This window comes from Lissotriton helveticus, chromosome 2_1 (genome assembly GCF_964261635.1).
Source record: "Lissotriton helveticus chromosome 2_1, aLisHel1.1, whole genome shotgun sequence".
Taxonomy (NCBI): Eukaryota; Metazoa; Chordata; class Amphibia; order Caudata; family Salamandridae; genus Lissotriton; species Lissotriton helveticus.
The window spans coordinates 90,575,399-90,599,817 of record NC_136059.1 but is presented as its reverse complement, the minus strand read 5'-3'; the positions used below and the strand labels follow the sequence as shown (position 1 = coordinate 90,599,817).

General features: G+C 47.5%; 1 protein-coding gene across 13 annotated transcripts in view; it reads left to right on the top strand.

The window, feature by feature from the left end:
• Positions 1–24,419, top strand: part of LOC144817736 (uncharacterized) — a 624,365-nt gene that overhangs the window by 51,863 nt on the left and 548,083 nt on the right. For all 13 annotated transcript variants that reach the window (XM_078674509.1, XM_078674510.1, XM_078674507.1 and 10 more), the window contains exon 3: positions 345–376. In XM_078674509.1, coding sequence (XP_078530635.1) covers positions 345–376 — 32 coding nt within the window. The remainder of the gene's footprint in view (positions 1–344; positions 377–24,419) is intronic.

Sequence of the window (24,419 nt, the reverse complement as noted above, 5' to 3'; positions counted from 1 at the left end):
TGGCTCCAAGAGATTGTAGAGTTCAGACCTGAAGTAGATAGAGGAATGTTTTTGCTTTTCATCTCGATTTCTTTATTGAAGCCATAAAATCATCAGAGCCCTGAGGCTCAGTTGAAGTTAGATTGGTTGCTCAACCTTCCAGACTGGTTCAGTTATCAAATGAGGACACTTAAAGCTTCAAGGACCATAGCAGTAATCTGTAGGTTGGTGGCAAATATAGCAAATACATTGTTATATAAATGTTACCAATAAAGTATTTCTGAGAGTTCCTTGTGTGTAAAAAGCTTCTACTTACCACCTGCGTGTCTCAGCATTTTCACTTCAATCCTTTCTATATTTTACAGGCTGATGGAGAAGAAGCTGCCCACGTGGAAGAGTAAGTATATAAAGGTGTTGAGTTTTAGTGATTGTAAATAATTATACTCTGAAGAAAGGCTCATTTGATTTTCAGAAAACAAAATGTGAGCATTCAGTAGTGACAGAGTGCTTTAAGGTTTACATGTTTTTAAGTGAAATAATTCCTAATTTTAGACCTTGTTTAGAGTCTCTGGTATAGAGTAGGTGTGAGAAGTTGGCCTGATACATAGTGCTCACTATTCTAGTGATCACTTTGTATCATACCAAACAACCCTTATTGATTGGTTGTAAGTCAACCTGATAGACCAGCTATCCTAGTAGCATGGACAAGAGCAGTCTTTAGGCTAAACTCGAGGGCGTGTTAAGCCAGCTGTTTTACCATCACATTTACCCCTTGAACACCAAGTGAAAGGACACCACACAAGTTGTTATGAAAATAAAGTATATTTATTTATAACAAGACTACCCTGAACTCTGAGTCAGGGAGCTAAGCACAATAAAAAACTCTTAAGAAAATACTTCAAGTTGCACAATTTACACAAATGCCCGAGGGGCACGAAAAACCATATACTACAAAAGTGGAATGCGAATTACTAGCAGGTAAGTAACTATTCTCAGAGGCTTTGGGATCGCTAGGACTATACTACTGAACCTTCAGATTATGAGCAGGAGGCCTAGGGAGATCGGGTGCAGAGTGTGCACTCACGCGTAATGCGGGACAAAGTCTATGGAGGCTAGTAAAAGCAAAAGTTGGTGTTCTCGGGCGAACCCGACTAGGTAGGTCAAAAACGAAAGTGGATCTAGACACTTAGAGAGTTGTTCTACGCTGGAGCACCGTGGTACTCGGTTTACCTAGCCCAGGGGCTGCGGCTGCATAGGGTTCAAGTGTCGTCGGAAACCCTCGTTGACGAACCAGGAGCCTGAAGTAAAAGTTGCTGGCAGGTGACCAGTGAAGATGTTCCGGGCTGACCCAAGGACTGATCAGTGAAGAAGGATACCTGTAAGCAGAGGAGACCAAGTTCTGAATCACTAGCCAGTGATTAGGTGGGCACCAGGATGGCACCGGACGAGGTCACTCAGCCAGGCGAAGAGGTGACACTGGATTCTGCTGCTGCACGGACCAGGGCGCTGATGTCGACCAGGCTGGAGGTCTGCGATCTGTCCCACGTCGGATGTCTACTGCTGGCGATGCTGGATCCGTTGAAGGAGGCAACAAGCCTTGGCTAAGGCAAGCCCACGTGGCAACACAAAATGGCGTCAGGAGTGGACCAGGAGGGTCCGAGGAAGTTCCCCTTTAAGAGGAGACAAGGGCCAGTCTAGAGGAGCTAGACCAGCGGTGAAACAAACGTAGGACGTCGTCTGGAGGGTCACTAGCCAACGGGCAAGTGACCGGACAACGTGGCAAGCGACAGAGGCAAAAGGGCCCACACAGATCTGGTGGATGCTGGGGGGCTGGACTTCGGTGCTCGTGCTGCTTGGGGTTGGGGCTTCTCTTACCCCAGTGCACCCACTCGAGGGTCCCTCGGCGGTCGTGCTGGATCAGTGTTGTGCAGGTTCTGATGATAGCCGGTTCCTCTGGTCTCGTCGCACCCACGGTTCTCAGCTGTGCTGTAGAGGCAGGTAGAGGTCAGAGATGGCAGTGAGTCCGGGTCTCGTCGTGCTGGTCGGTCTGGTTCCGGAGGAAGGACGTGCAGCAAACCGCAAGATACTTAGTTGGTGCCTGCTGATGCAGGGTGACTACTCCTTAGTCACAAGGGAGAAATCTTGAGAAGAAGTCGAGAGTTCCTTTCGTGGAAAGTAGTTTCAGGATTCATAGATCTAATTTGGGAGGGGGCCTGCTCCTACCTTTATCCTGAGAAAAGGGGCTGGCACGCGACTAAGTCCTGCCCTATGGGTGGGACTAGGAGGGGGGTGGTTACACCCCTCTCCCCTGCCGGACTTTCCCCAGCTCAGGGGCTGGTGTGCCCCTGGAACTGGTTCAAGCCGGCATATGCACAGTGAGCACCGGGGTGCCACTTGCATTCACCTTCCTCTAAAGCCCTGCCTACCTGGGATACACAAAATCCTGTCTGGGATGGTGCTGGCACCGCCCCTGACATGAAACCCTTTGTCCAGGCCTCCCTCGCTGGAAGGACTCCCAGCAGCAGGAGGGCAGACTTGTGTCTCGGTGGCAGCATCCATTTTGTGGAGCTGAGGCTGTGTTCAACTTTAACCGGGGTTACAGTTACCAACATGTCTTCTCCCTCTAGAGTGGTGGAATGCTACCCCCGTCGCCAGAACTGGCGAGGGGGTAGTATTCCAAAGCGTATGACACCTTACACGACATGTTTAGATAATGTCAGACCAAATTACCATAACCGTGAGGATTATAAGGCACTTAAGAGTATATGGTCTGACGCTATCATGGCAACGGCTAAGGGAGAGATCCTGAAGGCCGCAGACAGGCTCAGCTCATGCCAGAGCACTATCTCACACGATTCCAAGCACTCTGCCTCCAGGATTGTTAAGGCCTGCCATAGGAGTGACTGATGGGAGATCTGTGTGCCCATTTTTGGTTTAGATATAGGTATACTATATCTAAAGGAAAGGGTGATTACACCACCTTGCTCCCAGCTGTCAAGCAGCCAGTTGTGTCAGTTTTGGATGGCCAGCCAGGGGTGGCATAATATATGCTTCAGCCCCTGGTAGGCCCTGGGTACCCCTATGCCCTGGATACCTAAGGTATACTGTACAGGGACTGATAAGGTGACTCAGTATCCAATCGGATATGTACCTAGGGTACATGGAATCCATTTTAACAGAGAGCAGTGGGCCTGGGGTCCTGAATAGCAGGGCCCCAGGTCAACTAAGTCAGAAAACCAGCAAAACACCAGGCAAAAAGTTGGGGGCAACCATAGTCGGGGATCTACCTTCCTACAGTAGGTATCTTTGTCTGGAGCATGTAATCCAGGTTTTAGTCCCAACCTTCCTAGGTACCCTAATACGGTAAGACTTTGGTTAACTCGTCTTAACGTGAAAGCTCCTTAATAAATTACCATTTCTGCTGTCCTAGAACTACCCTTTTGGCAGAAAATACAACTAATCCTCTCCGTCCCTGTTCTTTCTTTGTAAACATTGTAGTCCACCTTGCAAGGCACTGAACAAGAATATTAACTGATCCCAGTTCTTACAGTTTGAATTACAGCTATGCTAGTTTGAAGACATTCTCTTAACGAAAATTAGTGTGGCATTGTGCTTAGGAATGTTTATACCTGGGGGAGACGGGCATTCAGGAGGTGGATCAGGAATTGATTGCACTCAAGGTGATTTTAAAGTATCTCTGAATGCTTCCTTAGAACATCTTTTTCTGGTACATTTTCTACATCTGACTATGCGCTCTTTTTACTATCTTGCCCCCCCCCCCCCACCCCCCCGTCTCTGGAATAAGCTTCCGTCATACATCTCGTCTATTCCAGATAACTTGCACTTTCGCAGAGAACTAAAAACATGGCTGTTTCCCAAATGATGTGTTATAGTTCTTGGTGTGTCGATCTGTCTGCGAGCGCCCCGAGACCTAATTGTGAAATGTGTGCTTTACAAGATTCTTTGACATTATGCGTTGTGCCTCCGAGTATTTCTTTGAATGATTTACATTTTCTCTGCTAATTGTTTTTTTTTTTAAAACAATTTTTATTGGCATTTATTAATCAGCAGTATACATACATAATGTTATCCAATCATTGAACGTCTGCAAGGCCCTCCAGAGTGTCCAGCCCAGCCGGGCATCATGCCTCTCATCCCTCCTTTCCTCCTTCCTCCCTATGATTGCCTGCCACCCTATGCAGTGCTAGCTGTATGTGATTCTCGGCAATGTTAACAACCGAACAATTCCCCTCCCCTGCTACTGCCGACCACCCCGCCAAGTTGCCTCTCGCTGTATACATGGTCTGGGTCTCATTCATAGCCGTCTAAACCATGTGCCGTGCTCATAGAGCCCACCATGTACGTGGATGTTAGGGTGCTACGGACCGCTCATGGCTAAATCCCCCCCCCACCACCCCCAGTTCCTCCTTGATCCAAGCTCCCAGGGCTAGCCGGTTGAGATCTTGCCTGTGGCGCGCTAGGCGCAGACTCCTGGTCCTCATTCTTCAGGTCGTCCACCAACGCCCCCCAAGCCTGCGCCCTCTCCAGTCGTCCTAGGCCTCTCTTTGCATTCCGAAGCAGTATCCTAAGTTCACAGCTTGCCCACTTTCTCTGCTAATTGTTAACCTGATAGTCCTCTTGAGTGTGCTTTCCATACTTGCCGGACTTGTCTATTGCTATGACTTGCTTATTGTCGTCTGGTATAATGCAGTTCCCTTCCGTCCCTTGACGTCTTTGAGTTTTCACTCCCTAGGTATTCTCATTCTGCTTCTATCCTATTCTGTCGGACCTTTCCCTTTGTTTTTCACCCTTTAAGAACAAATACCCCTTTAAGAACAAATACCCCTGGATTACTTTGAAATAGTCTCTCCAGAGGTTGGGCCCGGAGTGAGTTGGAAGACTGGCTGAAGGCGAGAAATAGGAGTGCCAAGTGGCTTGATTGCATTCTCCCACTCGTAAACATTTAAGACTTCCCACCTGTGACGATGTACCTGAGAGGAAGGCTTGCTCACCAACAACTCATGTAGCATCTGGGGACGGGATTTTTCTCCAGTTGGACATGACGTGCAGTTGTTGAATGAGGGCCATGGAAGCCATGACTACTTACGGGGGAGACGGTAAAAGAAGGATGGGCACGTGCGTTTCTATTCTTTGTCATTGTAACTCATGAGTGCTCTTTTACTAATGACCTTGGCGGTAGCTGAATTTTGGCTCTTTGTATGGCAGTTACTAAGGAAGCTTGTGTCCATCTCCCTTTGCTAGTAGCAAACTCCATTCCACCCTGCTGTATTTGACCACTGAACAGATTCTAGTTGATGTGATTGTCTTGGCTGAGATGCCTAACAGTAGGTGAAAATGTGCGTTTTATACAATAGAATCTGTTTGCAGCATGTGTTGTAAATCATATGCTGTGCTCCTTCCTGCCATCTAGTGTTGGGTTCCGAATATTGCATCTTGGTGTCAGACGTGCTTGTGATGACTTGCAGTGGCTGCTTCCAAAACACCAGTGAACCAGGGTACAGACTCCACTGTTGAAATCTTACTTCCATCATTGAGTTCAGCACTGTTGCCAATCGCTTGGAGCACAAAGTTGACACTGGAGACTGGTAACATGGCAATGATGTAGCCACACAACATACTTTTGTAAAAGTGTAGTGATACAGAGGAAATAATCCACAAGAATGACTTGGAAACCCCTTTTTAAACGATGACCAAGTTGTAACACAAATGTATTAGAACCCTACTGGGTCAGGATTTATGTCTGCTGATGGACTGCGATGAAAGTAATTGCTGATTCAAGAATACCTCTCAACAGTACAGAAAGTGATGCTGGGGTCTCCAAAACATTATGGAACACAGGACCCTTGCAAAGTCACCCCAGGGTGCATTTCTGGAATATTATGATGCTGATATCATTGGGGGGAGAGGGGGTTGTGAGACTGTCCGCCTGGTACATAAATGAGGCTTAAGAGGAGAGGAGCCAATCCCTTGGCATGATGACTGTACATACTGGCAGTGGAGACACCAATGCTCCAGGGCACCCATATTCACCCTTGATATTAAGGACTAGCCTCAAAAAGTGCTGCAAATCCAATGTGATTATGGACCTCAAAAATATGCTCTCAACATCGGGATTGACTTCAAGAACTTAACTTAACTCAAGCTTAGTTCTTTTGTGAAGGGCGTTTAGCTCCGAAAATGAGCAAGTCCAGTTGTATCCCAAGGTGCTAAACCTAAAGAATTGAAAAATAGCACAGATATTCACTCAATAGAGGGAGATCTTAACAACTATTGATCAGAACCAGTGTGTGACACATAGCTAACCTTACTAATTGTAGCAATCGCCTGATGGGGTCTACTAATGCATGCTCCTCGGAAGAAGAGGAAGCTATTTATCTAGAATCTAGAGCTTTTTCAATACGAAACAAAGAACAGAAAATCTTTGCCTCACTCCAGTCCAAGAGGGACCCAGTATTCCTCTTGCAGCCTTTTCAGGCATGTACATCACTAGAGAATGTGAATGGGAGCCATACAGATGAGGATCACTGCTAAACTATCCAGTCAAATCCTTACCAAGCCACATATTCTATGTAAAGTAACCTTCCATTAAGGCGTAACCATGCAGGTTAAGCAGGAAGCTGATTTCATCCCGATGGTTGTACAGACTGGACAAAAGAGCATTTTTATGCGCGGTGCAGTGCATGGCATCCTCCTGACAAACATTTTAAGTGAAGTGAAACAGTAGGTAAATATCTATAGTTGGGGAAGGGGCGGCAGAACTGCGTTTTTAGAAGTTCTGATTCAGGAATAAAAAAACATTAATATAACAGGCGAAGACTGTAGGCAGACTGATACAAGCATATGTCTCCAAATATGTTTTTTCCCCAAAAAGGTGCAGCAACACCCTATAGGCATGTCTCTTGGCCCGAAGTTTGAGACAAACTGCGAGGGGCTTTCAGCAACTATCTTCTCGATGAGGCCAAGCATCCAGACTGGCATCAGGTTAAGACATTCCTTTTCAACCCATCATTATACACCTGCAAACTAAGCAGCACCAACAGCTAATTTGATTCAAAGTATTATTCGTGATCCTTATATCCATCCTGAAGGCATAGGCATACTTTGGAAAAAAATTAATCTGTCAGTGAGCTGAAACCAGTCAACAAAATTAGACTGTTTCCAGAGTTTTTGCTGTTGAAAAGTTGACTGTCCAAGAAGTCTCTGCGATACAACACAATCACAAGCTGAAAAGCAGGAAGTCCTCAAGTAGTATGTACATGCATAATTTCTGCACCATTGTAGTCCTATAACTGACACTGGGTTATTTATGATAAAGAGGAGGGCATTGCTTCAAGTTCCAGACACTACCACATGGACATCTTCCAAAGAGAGCTCATCTTCTGCTCTGTCAACCCAACTGGTGTGAGAATATCACAAACAAAAGTGTCAGAGGGTCTAAAATTGCAAGGAGAGTGCTATATGTTGTCCAAAGAAGACTAACAGCGATATACTTCAAAAAACAAACCAAAGAGACATGGGTCACCCTCAACAGAATCTAACTAGTGATCATATGAGGATTCCCATCAGTCACCACACGGAACCGACCCTCTGACACTTTTGTTTGTTCAGTTCAGTCGGGGCAGTATCAGAGTGTGGTCTCTAAATCCCCCTTGACCCCCCTTTAATGTTTGTTGTTGGTGAGAATATCACACGCATGTTTCCACAGCAGTAGAGTCCGTCACATGGCATTTTCCCCAGGATCAAAGGCTTGCTTATCCAACTTCTAGGCTCTAACGTCTCAGACAGCACACGTCTCAGTGAAGACTTAAGTTTTGTCACCCTTCACCACTTTCAACTTTGCTGGATATTTGAGAAGCTGCCATGTTCAAGTGTATAAGATCTCTCCTAATAACCTACAACTCCTATCCAGTTTATTTCATCATTCTACTCCAATCAGGGGGAGACGCACATTTTGTTTCCTCTGATTGTTCTGCTTTGCTGCTGCCCACTTGACAACTATCCTCTGACCGAGACTGGCTCATGCTACAACAATTGGACGCGCTCCCATGGTCTCTGGTGTTTTATTTCTGGGCCCATCAGCCTTGTTTATAAATACTTATGGTACTGCTGCCCCTTGCAGCACGTCCATTTTTAGACAACTCAGTTTTCTATCGCGGACTCCATTTTGGAGTAGTTCCTCCCACGTTGGATGAACCACGCCCTCCGTATCCATTTGTCCTCAACTACTGATGTTCTCTGCCTTCTCTTGGGACTCATCTCTCGTTGCGAAGCAGACTGTCTTTAGCTTGCATCCTAATAGTGTAGATCCTCCGTGAAACATGGGACTTAATGCCATAGATGACAACACTCTGCTGTGTGAATCTTTGGGGTTTGGAAAGTACTGGCACCCTTCGCTGGGTTTGTTTTGAGGCCCCCACACCGCTGCCTATTTTGTTGCAATGTGGTGAGTTCGACCTGTCCAGTATATGTGTTTTCTGTCGTAGGTTAGGCGATCGGGTCCTAAAAAGTCCTTGAAGCGGACCTGACTTTGCCATGAAGTCTAGGACTGCTCTTCCTGGGCTCTCCAGTGCCTGCTTTGCCCCCTGGCACAGGAGCTCAAACTGAGCATCAGACTATTGTCTGCTTGTGGTTCTATCTCCGCATCACCCTACCCAACAACACGCCACAGGCCACATTTTCCGTACGGGCCTGGCAAGAGTATACAGGGAGGCATCTACAGCAAAACTATGGCATTCAAAGGTAATTCTTAACATGGGATGGAACGATTGCAAAGGTTTGAAAAAAATAGGGTCCGCTTCTGAGGAAGAAACCGGTGTTCGAGGCATGTGGGCTGCTGAATTCATATCTGTGCATAGATCGCCGCCTAGTGTTGGGTCCGGATGATTGCACATTGTTGTCCTGGAAGAGTCTTCAAAGTATCACGAGATAGGTGGCTCCTCCCTCGGACTACAGTGCGCATGGGCATCCTCTCCGTCCTCAGATTATTTTTTTCAGCCATTGGGTTCGGATGTACTTTCCAGCACTCCAAGTTCGGAATCAACAAAAACTTTTCTAAAGGCCAAAAGGCCTTCGGGTCCGTCGGTAATGTTAAGCGCTCAGTACCGATACACTTTTTGAACATCTGTTGCACTCCGGTCGTCGAATCGGGCCGTGAGGCCTTCTCGACGCCACATGGAACGACCGTCGATGGAACGAAGTCCATTCAAATACTGCCCGCAGTGCAACTCCAAGTTCCCGCACACAGATAAGCATCCAGTGTGCAACAAATGCCTATCTCCAGATCACAATGAAGATAGTTGCCTAGCCTGTGCCCAGTTCCGGTCGAAGAAGACTATCCGGAATCCACGGGCGGCGAGGCAAGAAATGCAGAAGTCTGCACCAGAGCCCGATATTATCTTCGACGTTGAGAAAGACCTAGCTAGCGCCGAAGACTCGGATCAAGACGAAGAACAATACTCTGAGCACGACTCCGAATATTACCTCGAAGAGGAGGAACAAATCGTCTATCTCGAGGAATACGATCAAGACATCGTAGCTGTCGAAGACGACTCCGATGACGACTAGGAGCGAACCGTGAGTACACCGCCCCATATAGACATTACACCAATATCAGAGACTCAGGTCGAGGCATCGCCAACAGGCCTTCGCCAAGATCAACATTCTGGTTCTATAGCCCCGCCATACCGCCCGGCTAAGAACATACAAAAAGAGCCTTCTGAGACATGACATACGACAGCGGTTCCATCAAAACCGAAACTCGTCGACCATACAGTCTTCGGACCGAACGTCGTCGAACCGAAGGTGATTAAGCCGAAGGGCGTCGACCCAAAGGCCACAGTTCCAATACACCCTTCGAAGACAAAAGCCGTCGAGTCAACATCGAGGCCAAAACACGTCGAATCGACACCCAAACAAAAGCACGTCGACTCTACCCCAACCCAAAAACAAAGCACGTCGAATCGAGCAAATCAGGCTCAACTATCGACAAAGGGAAAAATAACGGTCGACGAAAGCAAAAGGCCTACGCCCAAAACAAACGTCGAACCGAAAGTGAAACCTAAGGTGGACCAAAGCAAATCGGTCGAGCCGAAGCCCATCGATCCGAAAAGGGGCATCGAGCCAAAACCGCAGGCTCCGAAGACACCTCTACCGCCTAAAGACACTGCCGAACCGACCAAACCGCTCGGTCCGAAGAAGGTGGTGAAGTCTGCCAAAGACGTCCAACCGACCAAAAGCTGTCGAAAAACCTCAAAAACCGATCCAACCACCAAAGGAGGTCGAACCCATTAAAAGCATCGACCCGAAAAAATTCAAACCAAAGGCTACGGCACCAAGGCCAAAAACTGTGGAAGAAGAGATTATCCATCCGGACCCCTCCACAGAAGACCAGTCAAAACTATATATTGACCCAAAAACTGGGAAAGTCACTGTTTACACAAAAAAGAAAAGACCTCTGCCTACTGAAGACTTTTCTAGAATTCCACTCAAGAAAAAGACTCTGCTACCTCTCCAATACTTTTTGAGCCTATCACTCCAGCTATGCCTACTACTCCATATGCCACAAACTCACCTGCACGCTCTGACTACAACCCAGATGAAGCTCAGGATGCAGATGTGGGGTTTGGTTATCCACAAAACCCATATGGAGACCCCGACTCACAGCCATGGGGTGGGGGAGGTGAACCAGACACTGAAGGCACTCTGCCCATTACAGAACCTGCAGTATACCCAACTAAGCCATCACCCACAGAAGATACACTGGCCCTTAACTCTCTACTAGATAGAGCAGCAAGCTACCATAATGTAGATATGCATTCTGATGCTATTGAAGAAGACTTTCTCTTTGATACATTAACAACATCGGAAAGACATGTAAACACACTCCCCATGTTGAAGGGCGTCTTAAAGCACGCAAATGACATTTTTAAGGACACTGCTAGGGCACGTGTCATAAACCCTAGAATTGAAAAGAAATATAGGGCTGCACCTATAGATCCTACATACATCAGGGGACAACTACCCCTAGACTCCCTAGTGGTATCCAACGCACAAAAGCGTGCAAATTCACAGACTACTGGAGAGGCTGCTCCTCCAGACAAGGAGTCCAAGCTCTTTGAGGCATCAGGCAAGAGTAGCAGCTCAGGCAGCAAACTCATGGAGAATAGCCAATACACAGTCCTTGCTGGCCAGATATGACCGGGCGCACTATGACAGTTTAGAGGAAATTCTCCAACACTTACCTGACCCTCCAAAAATCAGGGGAGAGGAGTTGGCCTAACGGCTAGGGCGCTCGACCTCAGACCTGGGGATCTGGGTTTGAGTCTTGGTAACGACGCCAAAACCTCCTGTGATTCTGGGCAAATCACTTAATCTCCCCGTGCCTAAAAAATGAATGTGTGTCCGTCCTCATGTAACGTAACTGGTGCTATGTAAAGCGCTCTGATACCTGATTCGGTTCGGGTCTAGTTCGCGCTATATAACTCTGCAAAAAAAAAAAGTACAAAAGGGGGTGGTGATGGACGGAGCATCTGAATCAATCAAACACTCACACCCAGTCAAAAGATCTGGGTTTAATCCATCACCGATCTTTAGCCCACTCTGCCACCCCAGTTCTGACCACCCCCTTTTGTACCGCCTTACAAAGATCAGGCAGATGAACTTATACAGGAAGGAAAGCTCATCACAAATGCCTCAATTAAATGTGCCCTAGACGCGGCAGACACAGCTGCCAGACCCATCAACACAAGCGTGCTGCTGAGGCGACACGCATGGCTTCGCATATCAGGCTTTCAGAATGAAGTCCAATCCACTATTCTTAATCGGCCCATAAACCTAGACTTTTTGTTTGGTCCAGCAGTTGACTCAATTCTGGACAAAATGAAAAAGGATGCTGAAACAGCGAAGTCCATGGGAGCTCTCCTGTCGCAACAACACCGGGGCTCCTTTCGTCGCTCCAATTATAGACGAGGAGTGCGAAGTAATACATCACAGCAATCCTCCACCTATAAAAGTAACACGCAATCCACATACAACAAGAACACAAACCGGGGTGGATACAGAGGAAATCATACCAAGGGAAGAGGTCGTGGAGGCAATGCAAATAGATCCTCCACTAACACCAAACAGTGACTTCTTGGCACTACCCCCAGACCATACAACACCGGTCGGGGGAAGACTACAACAATTTCTGCCAGTCTGGTTAAATATCACTACAGACAAGTGGGTCAGGCAAATTATCCAACATGGCTATTTCCTAGGGCGGCAACACTGATACAAAAGGCTGCGTCACCATTGAAATGGGGGACGACCTTTCGATCTACCCTCATCACTGTGTCAACTGTAAGCAGGCCCTTCCCAAGGTTCTTTGGCAAACCTTACCTTCGATGGTCTCACACAATACTATAAAGATAAAAGAGCCGGCCGTCTTGAAATGCTTGTTACTTAATGCCAGATCTCTGGTAAAACATAGCACGGAACTGGCGGAGCTCATTCAGGACTCCAAGGTCATGATTGCATTTATAACTGAGTCCTGGACAGATGCAGCATCGGGTCCAGACATTGTTACAGCCACTCCCCCGGACTATGTCTGTCTCACGCAGAACAGAGAAAGGAGGAGAGGCAGAGGACTGGCTATTATATACCATAAATCGCTCAGAGGGATGGTTCAGCCCGGCGCTACCCACTTAGACGAAGCGCTAGTCTTCAATTTCACCCTTTCCGACCATCAATCCCTTAGAGGCTGCCTACTCTACAGGCCTCCTGGGGCTAAAGCACCTTTCCTCTCAGCTCTGAGTAGCCTGTTAGAAGAACCTATCTGTGCCAATACCTTCACGATACTAGGGGATTTTAATTTTCACCTTGAGAATGTCTTAGACTCGGACACTCAGGATCTCTTAGAACTGTTGCACGGGGTGGAGCTAAAACAAAAAGTCTGTGGCCCGACCCATAGGGCAGGACACACCCTAGATGGCATATGCTCTAACCATCCCAACCTAGAGGTCACGGCAGTCCAGCCGGTCTCCTGGTCGGATCATGCCGCCATCCATTTTAACATTATCCTAGCCCCCCCCCCCCCCCCCCCCCCCCCCCCCCTCGACCCAGCAAGGCTAAAATTCCTCCCAAAAAGATTAGGAAATGGAAAAGTATAGATGGTAAGACATTGGAGGGCCTTTTGGAAACCTCTTTCTTGCCCCTCACAGGAAGTGTGGAGGAAGCAGCCACAGCCTATACCAATTGGCTGGAGGCTGCTTGTCTGCAACTGGCGCCCCCTATAATCCATCATTCTACTCGCGCAAATCCCTCCGCCCCCTGGTTCTCAGAACAAATCAGGGACCACAAAACTCTTTGCAAAAAATTGGAAAGAGTATGGCGGAAAAACTATGGGGAGGAGGATAAAAAACTACTCAACGCAGAGCTGAGAGTCTATAAGCAGATGATCCGTTTGGCTAAACGGGAGTTCTTCACTAAACGTATTAAGGAAGCAAGCAACTCCCCTAAGGAATTATTCTGCACAATGTCCTCCTTGGCAGGCCCCAAACCATTAGATATACCACCTACCCGCCAACTATGTGAGGACTTGGCCAAATTCTTTCTGGGTAAGGTAGAAAAGATTTTTTACTCCTTGGACAAACAAATTATTACCAACGCCTCAGAAACAGCTACCCCAGAAACACATCCAGAGACCAACAGAAAATTTGAAATTCTAGAAAACTTTACCCCCATCAGTGAGGAGGAGGTAACAAACCGGTTACTGAGGATAAAATCAGGCTCCCCTCATGACCCCTGCCCAGCCACTATTGCCAAATTAGCTCCATCTATCATTTCCTCGGGACTCACCCCACTGTTCAATGTCATGCTGGACAAAGGGGAATTTCCCCTACGCTGGAAACAAGCATCCATCCTGCCCCTTTTAAAAAAAAAAAAAAAACTAACCTAGATGTAACCGAACTGAATAACTTTCGTCCTATTGCCAGGTTACCCCTCCCAGCCAAGATCATGGAGGGCATACTGAACAATCAACTTAGCACTTTCCTGGGGACCGGAGAGTGGCTGGACCCCTCTCAACATGGATTTAGAGTGGCACACAGCACGGAATCGGCACTGATTAAATCAGCAGAAGACATAAGAAAGGTGATGGATGCAGGGGGCAGAGCCGCCCTGATCCTGCTGGACCTATCTGCAGCCTTCGACACGGTCCACCACAAATTATTGGTGGGCCGTTTGAGGGCCTGTGGGATTCAAGGAAAGGCACTGGAAATCTTGCAAGCCTTCCTATCCAGCAGGACCCAGTCGGTGGCCTTCGGGGACTTCGAGTCAGAACCATTTGTGGTCCCCTGCGGAGTTCCACAGGGGTCATCCCTGAGTCCAACCCTTTTTAATGTGTATGTCTCTACCCTGGTGCCAGTGATTAGATCCTTTGGATTCAATCTTACATCTTACGCCGACAACACTCCGATTGTGGTGTCGCTGCGCCCAGGAGAAATAGATAGCACAGCAGATAGATCTAGATGCTGCATGCGGGAGGTGAGCAGCTGGATGGCAGGAAACTGCCTTAAGCTCAACTCAGCAAAAACAGAAGTGTTGCTGTTTGGGTCAAAGATAACTTCTGGTCCCCTCGCTGGTGGCCAGAGGAAATGGGGTCTCCCCCCTCCCCGATCTCAAAGGTAAAAAACCTGGGTGTACTGATGGACGACTTTGTCCTTCAGGCCACAAATCCATGCATTGTCCTCAACTACTCACTATGTGCTGAAAATTATTCGGAAAGTCTTGCCATTTCTTCCGGATGAACACAGGAAGACAGTAGTGACAGGACTGGTAATGTCCCGGCTAGACTACTGCAACGGCTTGCTGCTAAACGCCCAACAGGGGCTTTTAGATAAACTCCAAATCCTGCAGAATGCAGCAGCTCGCTTAATCACGGGCACTCCCAAGTTCGCCTCAGTAGCTCAGGACCGTGCAAAGTTACACTGGCTACCAGTCCGTAAAAGAATTGTTTTCAAGTCACTGCGTGACTTTCAAGGCCTTGCACGGCCTGGGCCCTCAATGCTTGACTCCTCTCTTCCAGTGGTACAAGCCGGCGAGACCTCTAAGGTCAGCGGATCAGGGGCTGGCTGTTGTCCCAAGGGTGAGGAAAGTCCGCTGGGGAGGCAGAAGTCTATCCCTGGGAGCGGCCAAGGCTTGGAATGCGCTGCCCTCAAGCCTCAGACAGATCCCCGATTTGCTCTCATTTAGGAAGGCCCTTAAGACATGGCTTTTTACACACTAACGCCCCTGCCCATGTCCACTAGCGATCAGTCAGCGCCAGGACACCTCCAGGTAACAGTGCGCTCTAAAAATGTAAAAAATAAATAAAGAAATCCATTAAATGTGCCCTAGACGCAGCAGACACGGCTGCCAGATCCATCAATACAAGCGTGCTGCTAAGGCGACATGCATGGCTTCGTATATCAGGCTTTAAGAATGAAGTCCAATCTACAATTCTTAATCAGCCAATCAACCCAGACTTTTTATTTGGTCCAGCAGTTGATTCAATTCTGGACAAAATGAAGAAGGATGCAGAGACTGCAAAGTCTATGGGAGCTCTTCAGTCCCAACAACACTGAGGCTCCTTTCGTCCCTCCAATTATAGAGGAGGAGCACGAGGACCTTCGCAGCAATCCTCCAACTACAAGACTAACACGCAATCCACATATACCAAAAACACCAGCAGGGGTGGTTACAGAGGAAACAATACCACGGGTAGAGGTCGTGGAGGAAATGCAAATAGGTCCTCCACTAACACAAAGCAGTGACTTCTTGACACTACCCCCAGACCACATAACACCAGTCGGGGGAAGAATACAACAATTTCTGCCTGTCTGGTTAAATATCACCACAGACAAGTGGGTCAGGTAAATTATCCAACATGGCTATTGCCTCGAACTCACATCAACTCCACCCAACATACCACCTGTGCACCGTCCCATGTCACAGGAACATATAACGCTACTTCAGCAAGAGGTCATCAGTATGCTGCAAAAGGGGGCCATAGAACCAGTCCCACTGCAACATCAGGGAACAGGAGTATACTCCCTATACTTCCTAATTCCAAAGAAGGACGGCTCTCTCAGACCAATATTGGACCTCAGGCCCCTCAACCTGCACATTTTGTCGGAGCATTTTCACATGCTCACTCTCCGGCAAGTCTTACCACTGCTTCGCCAGGGAGACTTCCTAGCAACCTTAGACCTCAAAGACGCATACTTTCATATACCAATACACCCTGCTCACAGAAAGTATTTGAGGTTCACTATTCAAGGCTAACACTACCAATTCAAAGTCCTGCCATTTGGGGTGACAAAAGCTCCAAGGGTTTTCACCAAATGTCTAGCGACAGTGGCAGCACATCTCAGAAGGCAACACATTCATGTGTACCCTTATCTGGACGACTGGCTAATACACGCGCCAACAGCCCAGCAATGTGCCGACCACATGTCAAAGACTATACAACTAATGCACAGTTTAGGATTCTCACTAAACTACCCAAAGTCACACCTACAACCCTCCCACGTCCAACAGTACCTGGGAGAGACAATAGATACACTGTCAGCAAAAGCATATCCCAACACAGCACGGGTCCAGGGAATGCAGACGCTGATAAAAAAGTTCAGACCCCATCACTCACTGCCAGCTCGACTGTTTATGCAGCTAATAGGCATGATGGCCTCGTGCATATTCATAGTCCCTCACGCCAGACTACATATGCGTCCGATACAAGAATGCCTAGCAAGGCAGTGGAACCAGGCTCATGGGCAATTAAAAGACCTAGTGTTGGTGACCAGTCGGGCATACACCTCTCTGCATTGGTGGAATCCACAAAACCATTGCAAAGGGCGACTGTTCCAAGAGCCTGTCCCACAAATAGTCTTCACAGCGGACACATCCCTACTAGGATGGGGAGCCCATGTCCTACACTACACAGTGCAGGGACTCTGGACTGTACAGCAGAAGAAAATGCATATCAACCTCCTAGAGTTGATGGCCATTTTTCTAGCCCTAAAAGCTTTCGCGACACACTTACGCAACAAAGCGGTGTTGATCCGGACAGACAACATGACAGCTATGTATTACATCCAAAAACCGGGAGGAACACACACCACAGCTGTCGCACCTAGCTCAAGCAATGTGGAAATGGGCCATTCAGAGGAACATTTTTCTCATGGCAGAACACCTCCCAGGCAAGGACAACCAAGTGGCCGACCTGCTAAGCAGGCACAGCCAACAGATGCACGAATGGGAAATTCACCCCAAAGTGCTCTAACCATTCTTCCAAAAGTGGGGACACCCGGAAATAGATCGGTTTGCCACAAGCGAAAACGCAAAATGCCAGTACTTTGCCGCCAGGTTCCCACATCCGCAGTCGCAAGGCAATGCGATATGGATCAACTGGTCAGGCAAATTTGCGTACGCTTTTCCCCCAGCTCCACTGATACCGCTGGTGGCACGCAAAATGCGCCAACATTCGCTGACGCTAATCCTAGTTACTCCCACATGGGCGAGGCAACCATGGTACACAACGTTCCTAGAACGGTCAGTGGTGCCTCATCAAAGACTGCGACTCACACCCAATCTTCTAACTCAGAACCATGGTGAATTCCAACACCCAGATCCCCAACAGCTGAACCTAGCGATCTGGCTCCTGAAATCCTAGAATTTGGATTTCAACTTGCCTCCAGACTGCATGAATATTATCAAAGAGGCAAGGAAACCCACTACCAGAGCATGCTATGCAGCAAACTGGAAACGTTTCATCATTTACTGTAATAACAATGACATTAGCCCACTTGATGCTTCCACTCAAAACATCATTTGCTACCTACTGCACCTCCAACGTTGCAATTTAGTATTCTCTTCCATCAGAATACACCTAGCTGCGTTAGAAGCATATCTGCAAAACAGGCAACACCTTTCACTTTTCAGGGTGCCAGCAATCAAAGCGTTTATGGAGGGACTTAAACGCGTAATTCCTCCAAGACACTCACCTTCGCCAGTCTGGAATTTAAACATTGTCTTAACCAGACTAATGGGACCACCCTTTGAACCTTTGCACTCATGCGAACTACAGTTTCTTACTTGGAAAGTGGCTTTCCTTATTGCCGTTACTTCGCTACGAAGAGTTAGTGAGCTGCAAGCCCTAACTATTCAAAAGCCATTCATCCAGGTACATGCAAATAGGCTAGTTCTTAGAACAAACCCTAAATTCATGCCAAAGGTGGTATCCCATTTCCATATAAATCAAACTATAGAACTGCCAGTGTTCTTTCAGAACCCACAAACAGTAGCTGAAAGGACCTTGCATACCCTTGATGTCAAAAGAGCTCTGCTATATTACATAGACAGAACTAAAACATTTCGGAAAACAAAACAGTTGTTTGTTGCCTTCTCACCACAACACAAGGGTAACCCTATTTCAAAATCAGGTATAGCTAGGTGGATAGTTAAGTGCATCCAAATATGTTATTTGAAAGCAAAACGTACCTTAACAGTCCCCCCAGAGCGCATTCCACACATAAGGTTGGGGCATCCATGGCTTTCCTAGGAAATATTCCTTTACACGAAATCTGTAGAGCAGCCACATGGTCAACCACACATACATTTACAAAACACTATTGTGTAGATGTACATTCAAAACAGCAAGCTGCTGTAAGACAGGCTGTTCTCAAAACACTTTTCCAGACTGCTGCAGCTGGCACAGGTAGCCACCGCTAGGGGAGATACTGCTATACATTCTATGCACAGATATGAATTCAGCAGCCCACATGCCTCGAACGGAATATGCTACTTACCAGTATGCATCTGTTCTTGGCATGTAGGGCTGCTGACATTCGTATCGCCCACCCACCTCCCCGGTGCCTGTCGCAGCTGCAGCATTCACTCTATGCATGGACATCTCTTACTGTACTATACTCCATCTCTGCCACAATGGCGAAAAGCAATCTGGGGATGGAGAGGATTCCCATGCGCACTGTAGTCCGAGGGAGGAGCCACCTATCTCGTGATACTTCGAAGACTCTTCCAGGACAACAATGTGCAATCATCCGAACCCAACACTAGGCGGCGATCTATGCACAGATATGAATGTCAGCAGCCCTTCATGCCAAGAACAGATGCATACTGGTAAGTAGCATATTCCATACTCCCTATACTTCCTTATTCCAAAGATGGACGGGTCTCTCAGACCAATATTGGACCTCAGGCCCCTCAACCTGTACATTTTGTCGGAGCATTTTCATGTGCTCACTCTCCAGCAAATCTTACCATTGCTTCGCCAGGGAGACTTCCTAGCAACTCTAGGGCGCATACTTTCATATACCAATACACCCTGCTCACAGAAAGTATCTAAGGTTCACCATTCAAGGACAGCACTACCAGTTCAAAGTCCTACCATTTGGTGTCACAACAGCTCCACGAGTGTTCACCAAATGCCTAGCTACAGTGGCGGCACATCTCCGGAGGCAACACATCCATGTGTACCCATATCTGGACGATTGGCTAATACACGCGCCATCAGCCCAGCAATGTGCCAACCACATGTCAAAGACCATCCATCTCCTGCACAGTTTAGGCTTCTCACTAAACTACCCAAAATCACATCTGCAACCCTCCCACGTCCAACAGTGCCTGGGAGCAACAATAGATACACTGGCAGCAAAAGCATATCCCATCGCAGCACGGATCAACGGAATGCAAATGTTTATCCAAAGGTTCAGACCTCAACATTCATTACCAGCTCGAGTGTTTATGCAACTAATAGGTATGATGGCCTCGTGCATATTCATAGTCCCTCATGCCAGGCTACATATGCGTCCGCTCCAAGAGTGCCTAGCAAGGCAGTAGAACCAGGCTCAGGGGCGATTACAGGACCTAGTGTTGGTGACCAGTCGAGCATACAACTCTCTGCATTGGTGGAATCCGCAAAACCTTTGCAAAGGACGACTGTTCCAAGAGCCTGTCCCACAAATAGTGTTAACCGCGGACGCATGCCTACTAGGATGGGGAGCCCATGTCTTACATTACACAGTACAGGGACTCTGGACTGTACAACAAAAGAAAATGCACCTCAACCTTCTGGAGTTGATGGCGATCTTTCAAGCCCTAAAAGTGTTCAAAACACACTTATGCAACAAAGCTGTGTTGATCCGGATGGATAACATGACAGCTATGTATTACATTCAAAAACAGGGAGGAACACACTCACCACAGCTGTCGCACCTAGCTCAAGCAATGTGGAAATGGGCCATTCAGAGGAACATGTTTCTCATGGCAGAGCACCTCCCAGGCAAGGACAATCAAGTAGCCAACCTGCTCAGCAAGCACAGCCAACAGATGCACGAATGGGAAATTCACCCCAAAGTGCTCCAACCATTCTTCCGGAGATAGATCTGTTTGCCACAAGCGAAAACGCAAAATGCCAGTACTTTGCCGCCAGGTTCCCACATCCGCAGTCGCAGGGCAATGCGATATGGATGAACTGGTCAGGCAAATTTGCGTACACTTTTCCCCCAGCTCCATTAATACCGCTGGTGCCACGCAAAATGCGACCACATTCGCTGACACTGATCCTAGTTGCTCCCACATGGGCGAGGCAACCATGGTACACAACGTTCCTAGAACTGTCAGTGGTGCCTCATTAAAGACTGCGACTCCCACCCAATCTTCTGACTCAGAGCCATGGAGAAATCCAACACCCAGACCCGCAACAGCTGAACCTGGCGATCTGGCTCCTGAAATCCTAGAGTTTGTATACCTAAACTTGCCCCCAGACTGCATGAATATTATCAAAGACGCAAGAAAACCCACTACCAGAGCATGTTATGCAGCTAAGTGGAAACGTTTCGTCATTTACTGTTGTAACAACGATATTAACCCACTTGATGCTTCTACTCAAAACATCATTTGCTATCTCTTGCACCTACAACGTTGCAATTTAGCCTATTCATCCATCAGGATGCATTTAGCTGCGTTAGCAGCATATCTTCAAAACAGGGAACACCTTTCAAAATTTAGGGTGCCAGCAATTAAAGCATTTATGGAAGGACTTAAACGTGTAATTCCTCCAAGACACCCACCTTCACCAGTCTGGAATCTGAACATTGTTTTAACCAGACTTATGGGACCACCTTTTGAACCACTACACTCATGCGAACTACAATTTCTTATTCGGAAGGCGGCTTTCCTTATTGCCATTACTTCGCTTCGAAGAGTTGGCGAGCTGCAAGCCCTAACTATTCAAGAGCCATTCATTCAAGTACATGCAAATAGAGTAGTTCTCAGAACAAACCCTAAATTCATGCCAAAGGTGGTATCCCATTTCCATATAAATCAAACCATAGAACTGCCAGTGTTCTTTCAAAACCCACAGACAGTAGCTGAAAGGGCCTTGCATACTCTAGATGTCAAGAGAGGTCTGCTATACTATATAGATAGAACTAAGGCATTTCGAAAGACAAAACAGTTGTTTGTTGCTTTCTCACCGCAACACAAAGGCAACCCTATTTCAAAATCGGGTATAGCCAGATGGATCGTTAAGTGCATCCAAATATGTTATTTAAAGGCAAAACGCACCTTAACAGTTCCCCCTAGGGCGCATTCCACACGCAAGCTTGGGGCATCCATGGCTTTCCTGGGTAATATTCCTTTACACAAAATTTGTAGAGCAGCCACATGGTCAACCACACATACATTTACCAAACACTATTGTGTAGATGTACATTCCAAACAGCAAGCTGCTGTAGGACAGGCTGTTCTCAAAAACGCTTTTCCAGACTGCTGCAGCTGACACAGGTAGCCACCGCTGGGGGAGATACTGCTATACATTCTATGCACAGATATGAATTAAGCAGCCCACATGCCTCGAACGGAATATGCTACTTACCAGTATGCATCTGTTCTTGGCGTGTAGGGCTGCTGACATTCATATCACCCACCCGCCTCCCCGGTGCCTGTCGCAGCTGCAGCATTCACTCTTTGCATGGACATCTCTTACTGTACTATACTCCATCTCTGCCACAATGGCGAAAAACAATCTGGGGATGGAGAGGATGCCCATGCGCACTGTAGTCCGAGGGAGGAGCCACCTATCTCGTGATACTTCGAAGACTCTTCCAGGACAATAATGTGCAATCATCAGGACCCAACACTAGGCGGCGATCTATGCACAGTTATGAATGTCGGTACAAAAGGGGGTGGTGATGGACGGAGCATCTGAATTAATCACACTCACACCCAGTCAAAAGATCTGGGTGTAATCCATCACCGTTCTTTAGCCCACCCTGCCACCCCAGTTCAGACATGGCTATATGCAAATCAGTCTGACCCTGTGCCTCATGGGAACAGTCCAGCCCGAACTGCCAAACCATGTCTTCCTTGGACCGGAAACAAGCTTCCGAGGACCGGTTTCTAGCATTCCAGCTGTCTTCAGCCAGGCTTGCTTGAATCCAGTGGCAAAGTGAGCAAGGGACTCATGTCTGAGCATACCCTGCCACACTTATGGCGGCCAAAAGCGGTACAAAAGGGGGTGGTGATGGACGGAGCATCTGAATCAATCAAACACTCACACCCAGTCAAAAGATCTGGGTTTAATCCATCACCGTTCTTTAGCCCACTCTGCCACCCCAGTTCAGACATGGCTATGTGCAAATCAGTCTGAACCTGTGCCTCATGGGAACAGTCCAGCCAAGCCATGTCTTCCCTGGACCGGAAACAAGCTTCTGAGGACCGGTTTCTGGCATTCCAGCCGTCTTCAGCCCGGCTTGCTTGAATCCAGTGGCAAAGTGAGCAGTTATGAATGTCAGCAGCCCTACATGCCAAGAACAGATGCATACTGGTAAGTAGCGTATTCCTTTAGTGGCACACCGTGGAAACAGGTTTTAGAGGCACACCGTGAATGGACTGGAGTTTGTCAAGAGCCTCTCCTAGAAGAATTGTCACTCACTCACTTTGCTCACTGGAATTTGTGGCATGTTGTACGCCACTCACTTTCAAAGATCATGACCAACCACTAGTTAGCAGAAGTGGCAGGGAGCTGAGAGGCACTTCATGAGTAGTGAGGGCGGGAGGGGTGTGCAAAGTAGACCGCAACAGATCTTTGACAATTAAAGTAACCGCACGGTTCAGTCTTAAAAAGTATGACATTGGGTGGGTAAATTTCACTAGGGAACAGGCCTTCTGCCCTCGGTGCTTCAATGATCCCAAACCATGCTGGTGCAACCGAAAGTAAGATTGGCAAAAACGCTCGGCGTCTGCTGTGAAAGCATTTGCTGCATCTAAGCACCAACTTAAATGATAGAACTAAAAATGATAGTTTTCCAAGGGTAAAGGATCTGGTAGAATGGTGAAGTGCAAATGAAAGAACAGTGACTAACAGACCTTAAAGACGGCAACTGTAAATCTGCACTCTCAGTTCTAATGTCTGACATCTGTGGATTGACTCGACTGCTAGCCTGGAGGCTTGGTATGGTACAACTTCTACACACCTGAATATGTTCTCTGTGAGGAGTATCTCCGGCCTAAACACCATCCTGTCTAATACCCTCCTCGTCAATATCCTGTCAGTTTAATATTGCTGAACTTCAGTTATATGGGGGTTACAGACTGGCATCTTTTGTCCTCATAATTTCCGAAAGTGAGACTTGCTTGGACAGGTCTTAACCACCATGATCTCTGCATTTGCAAGATGCATAAAAGAGCACTGTGGAGAACCAAGCCACCTTATGGTGATCTACTGGGGGGCAGGGGGCAGGTGGCAAAATGAGCAGGGGGAGAAAAGGAAAAATTGTGAGAGCATGAAAGCGTATGCATTCTGATGACTTGTTTAAAACCAAGTCTCTCTGATCATTTCGAAAGGGTATACTCCCTCTCTACACATTACACAGCTGAGGAATCAGTCAGCTCTTCCAGGACAGTGATGTGCCGGGCCTCTCGGATGAGGAAAGGGAGACCTTGGAGGCAGGCCTCTCGAACAAAGAAATACGCATGGCCTTGGGACAGATCAAGTCCGGAAAGGCGATGGGTCCTAACGGCATTCCAGTAGAGTTTTTGAAAGCCACTACCTCTCTGACTATGCCGCACTTGAGAGCCATGTATGAAGAGAGCCAGGAAGTGGGTAGGCTACCAGAGGATCAGAGACTAGCCACCATTGTGGTAATCCACAAGCAGGGTAAACCAGCGGATAATTGTGGCTCCTATAGGCCAATTTCGCTGATTAAAGTGGAGGCAAAGGTGTTGGCAAAAGTCCTGGTGAATAGATTGGTGACAGTTATTACATCACTGGTCCACCCGGACCAATCTGGATTTATGCCAGGCAGAAATACGGCCCTTAATATACGGCGTCTACACAATGTGATGCCTCGTAGGAAATATATTGAGGAGGACACGGCAGT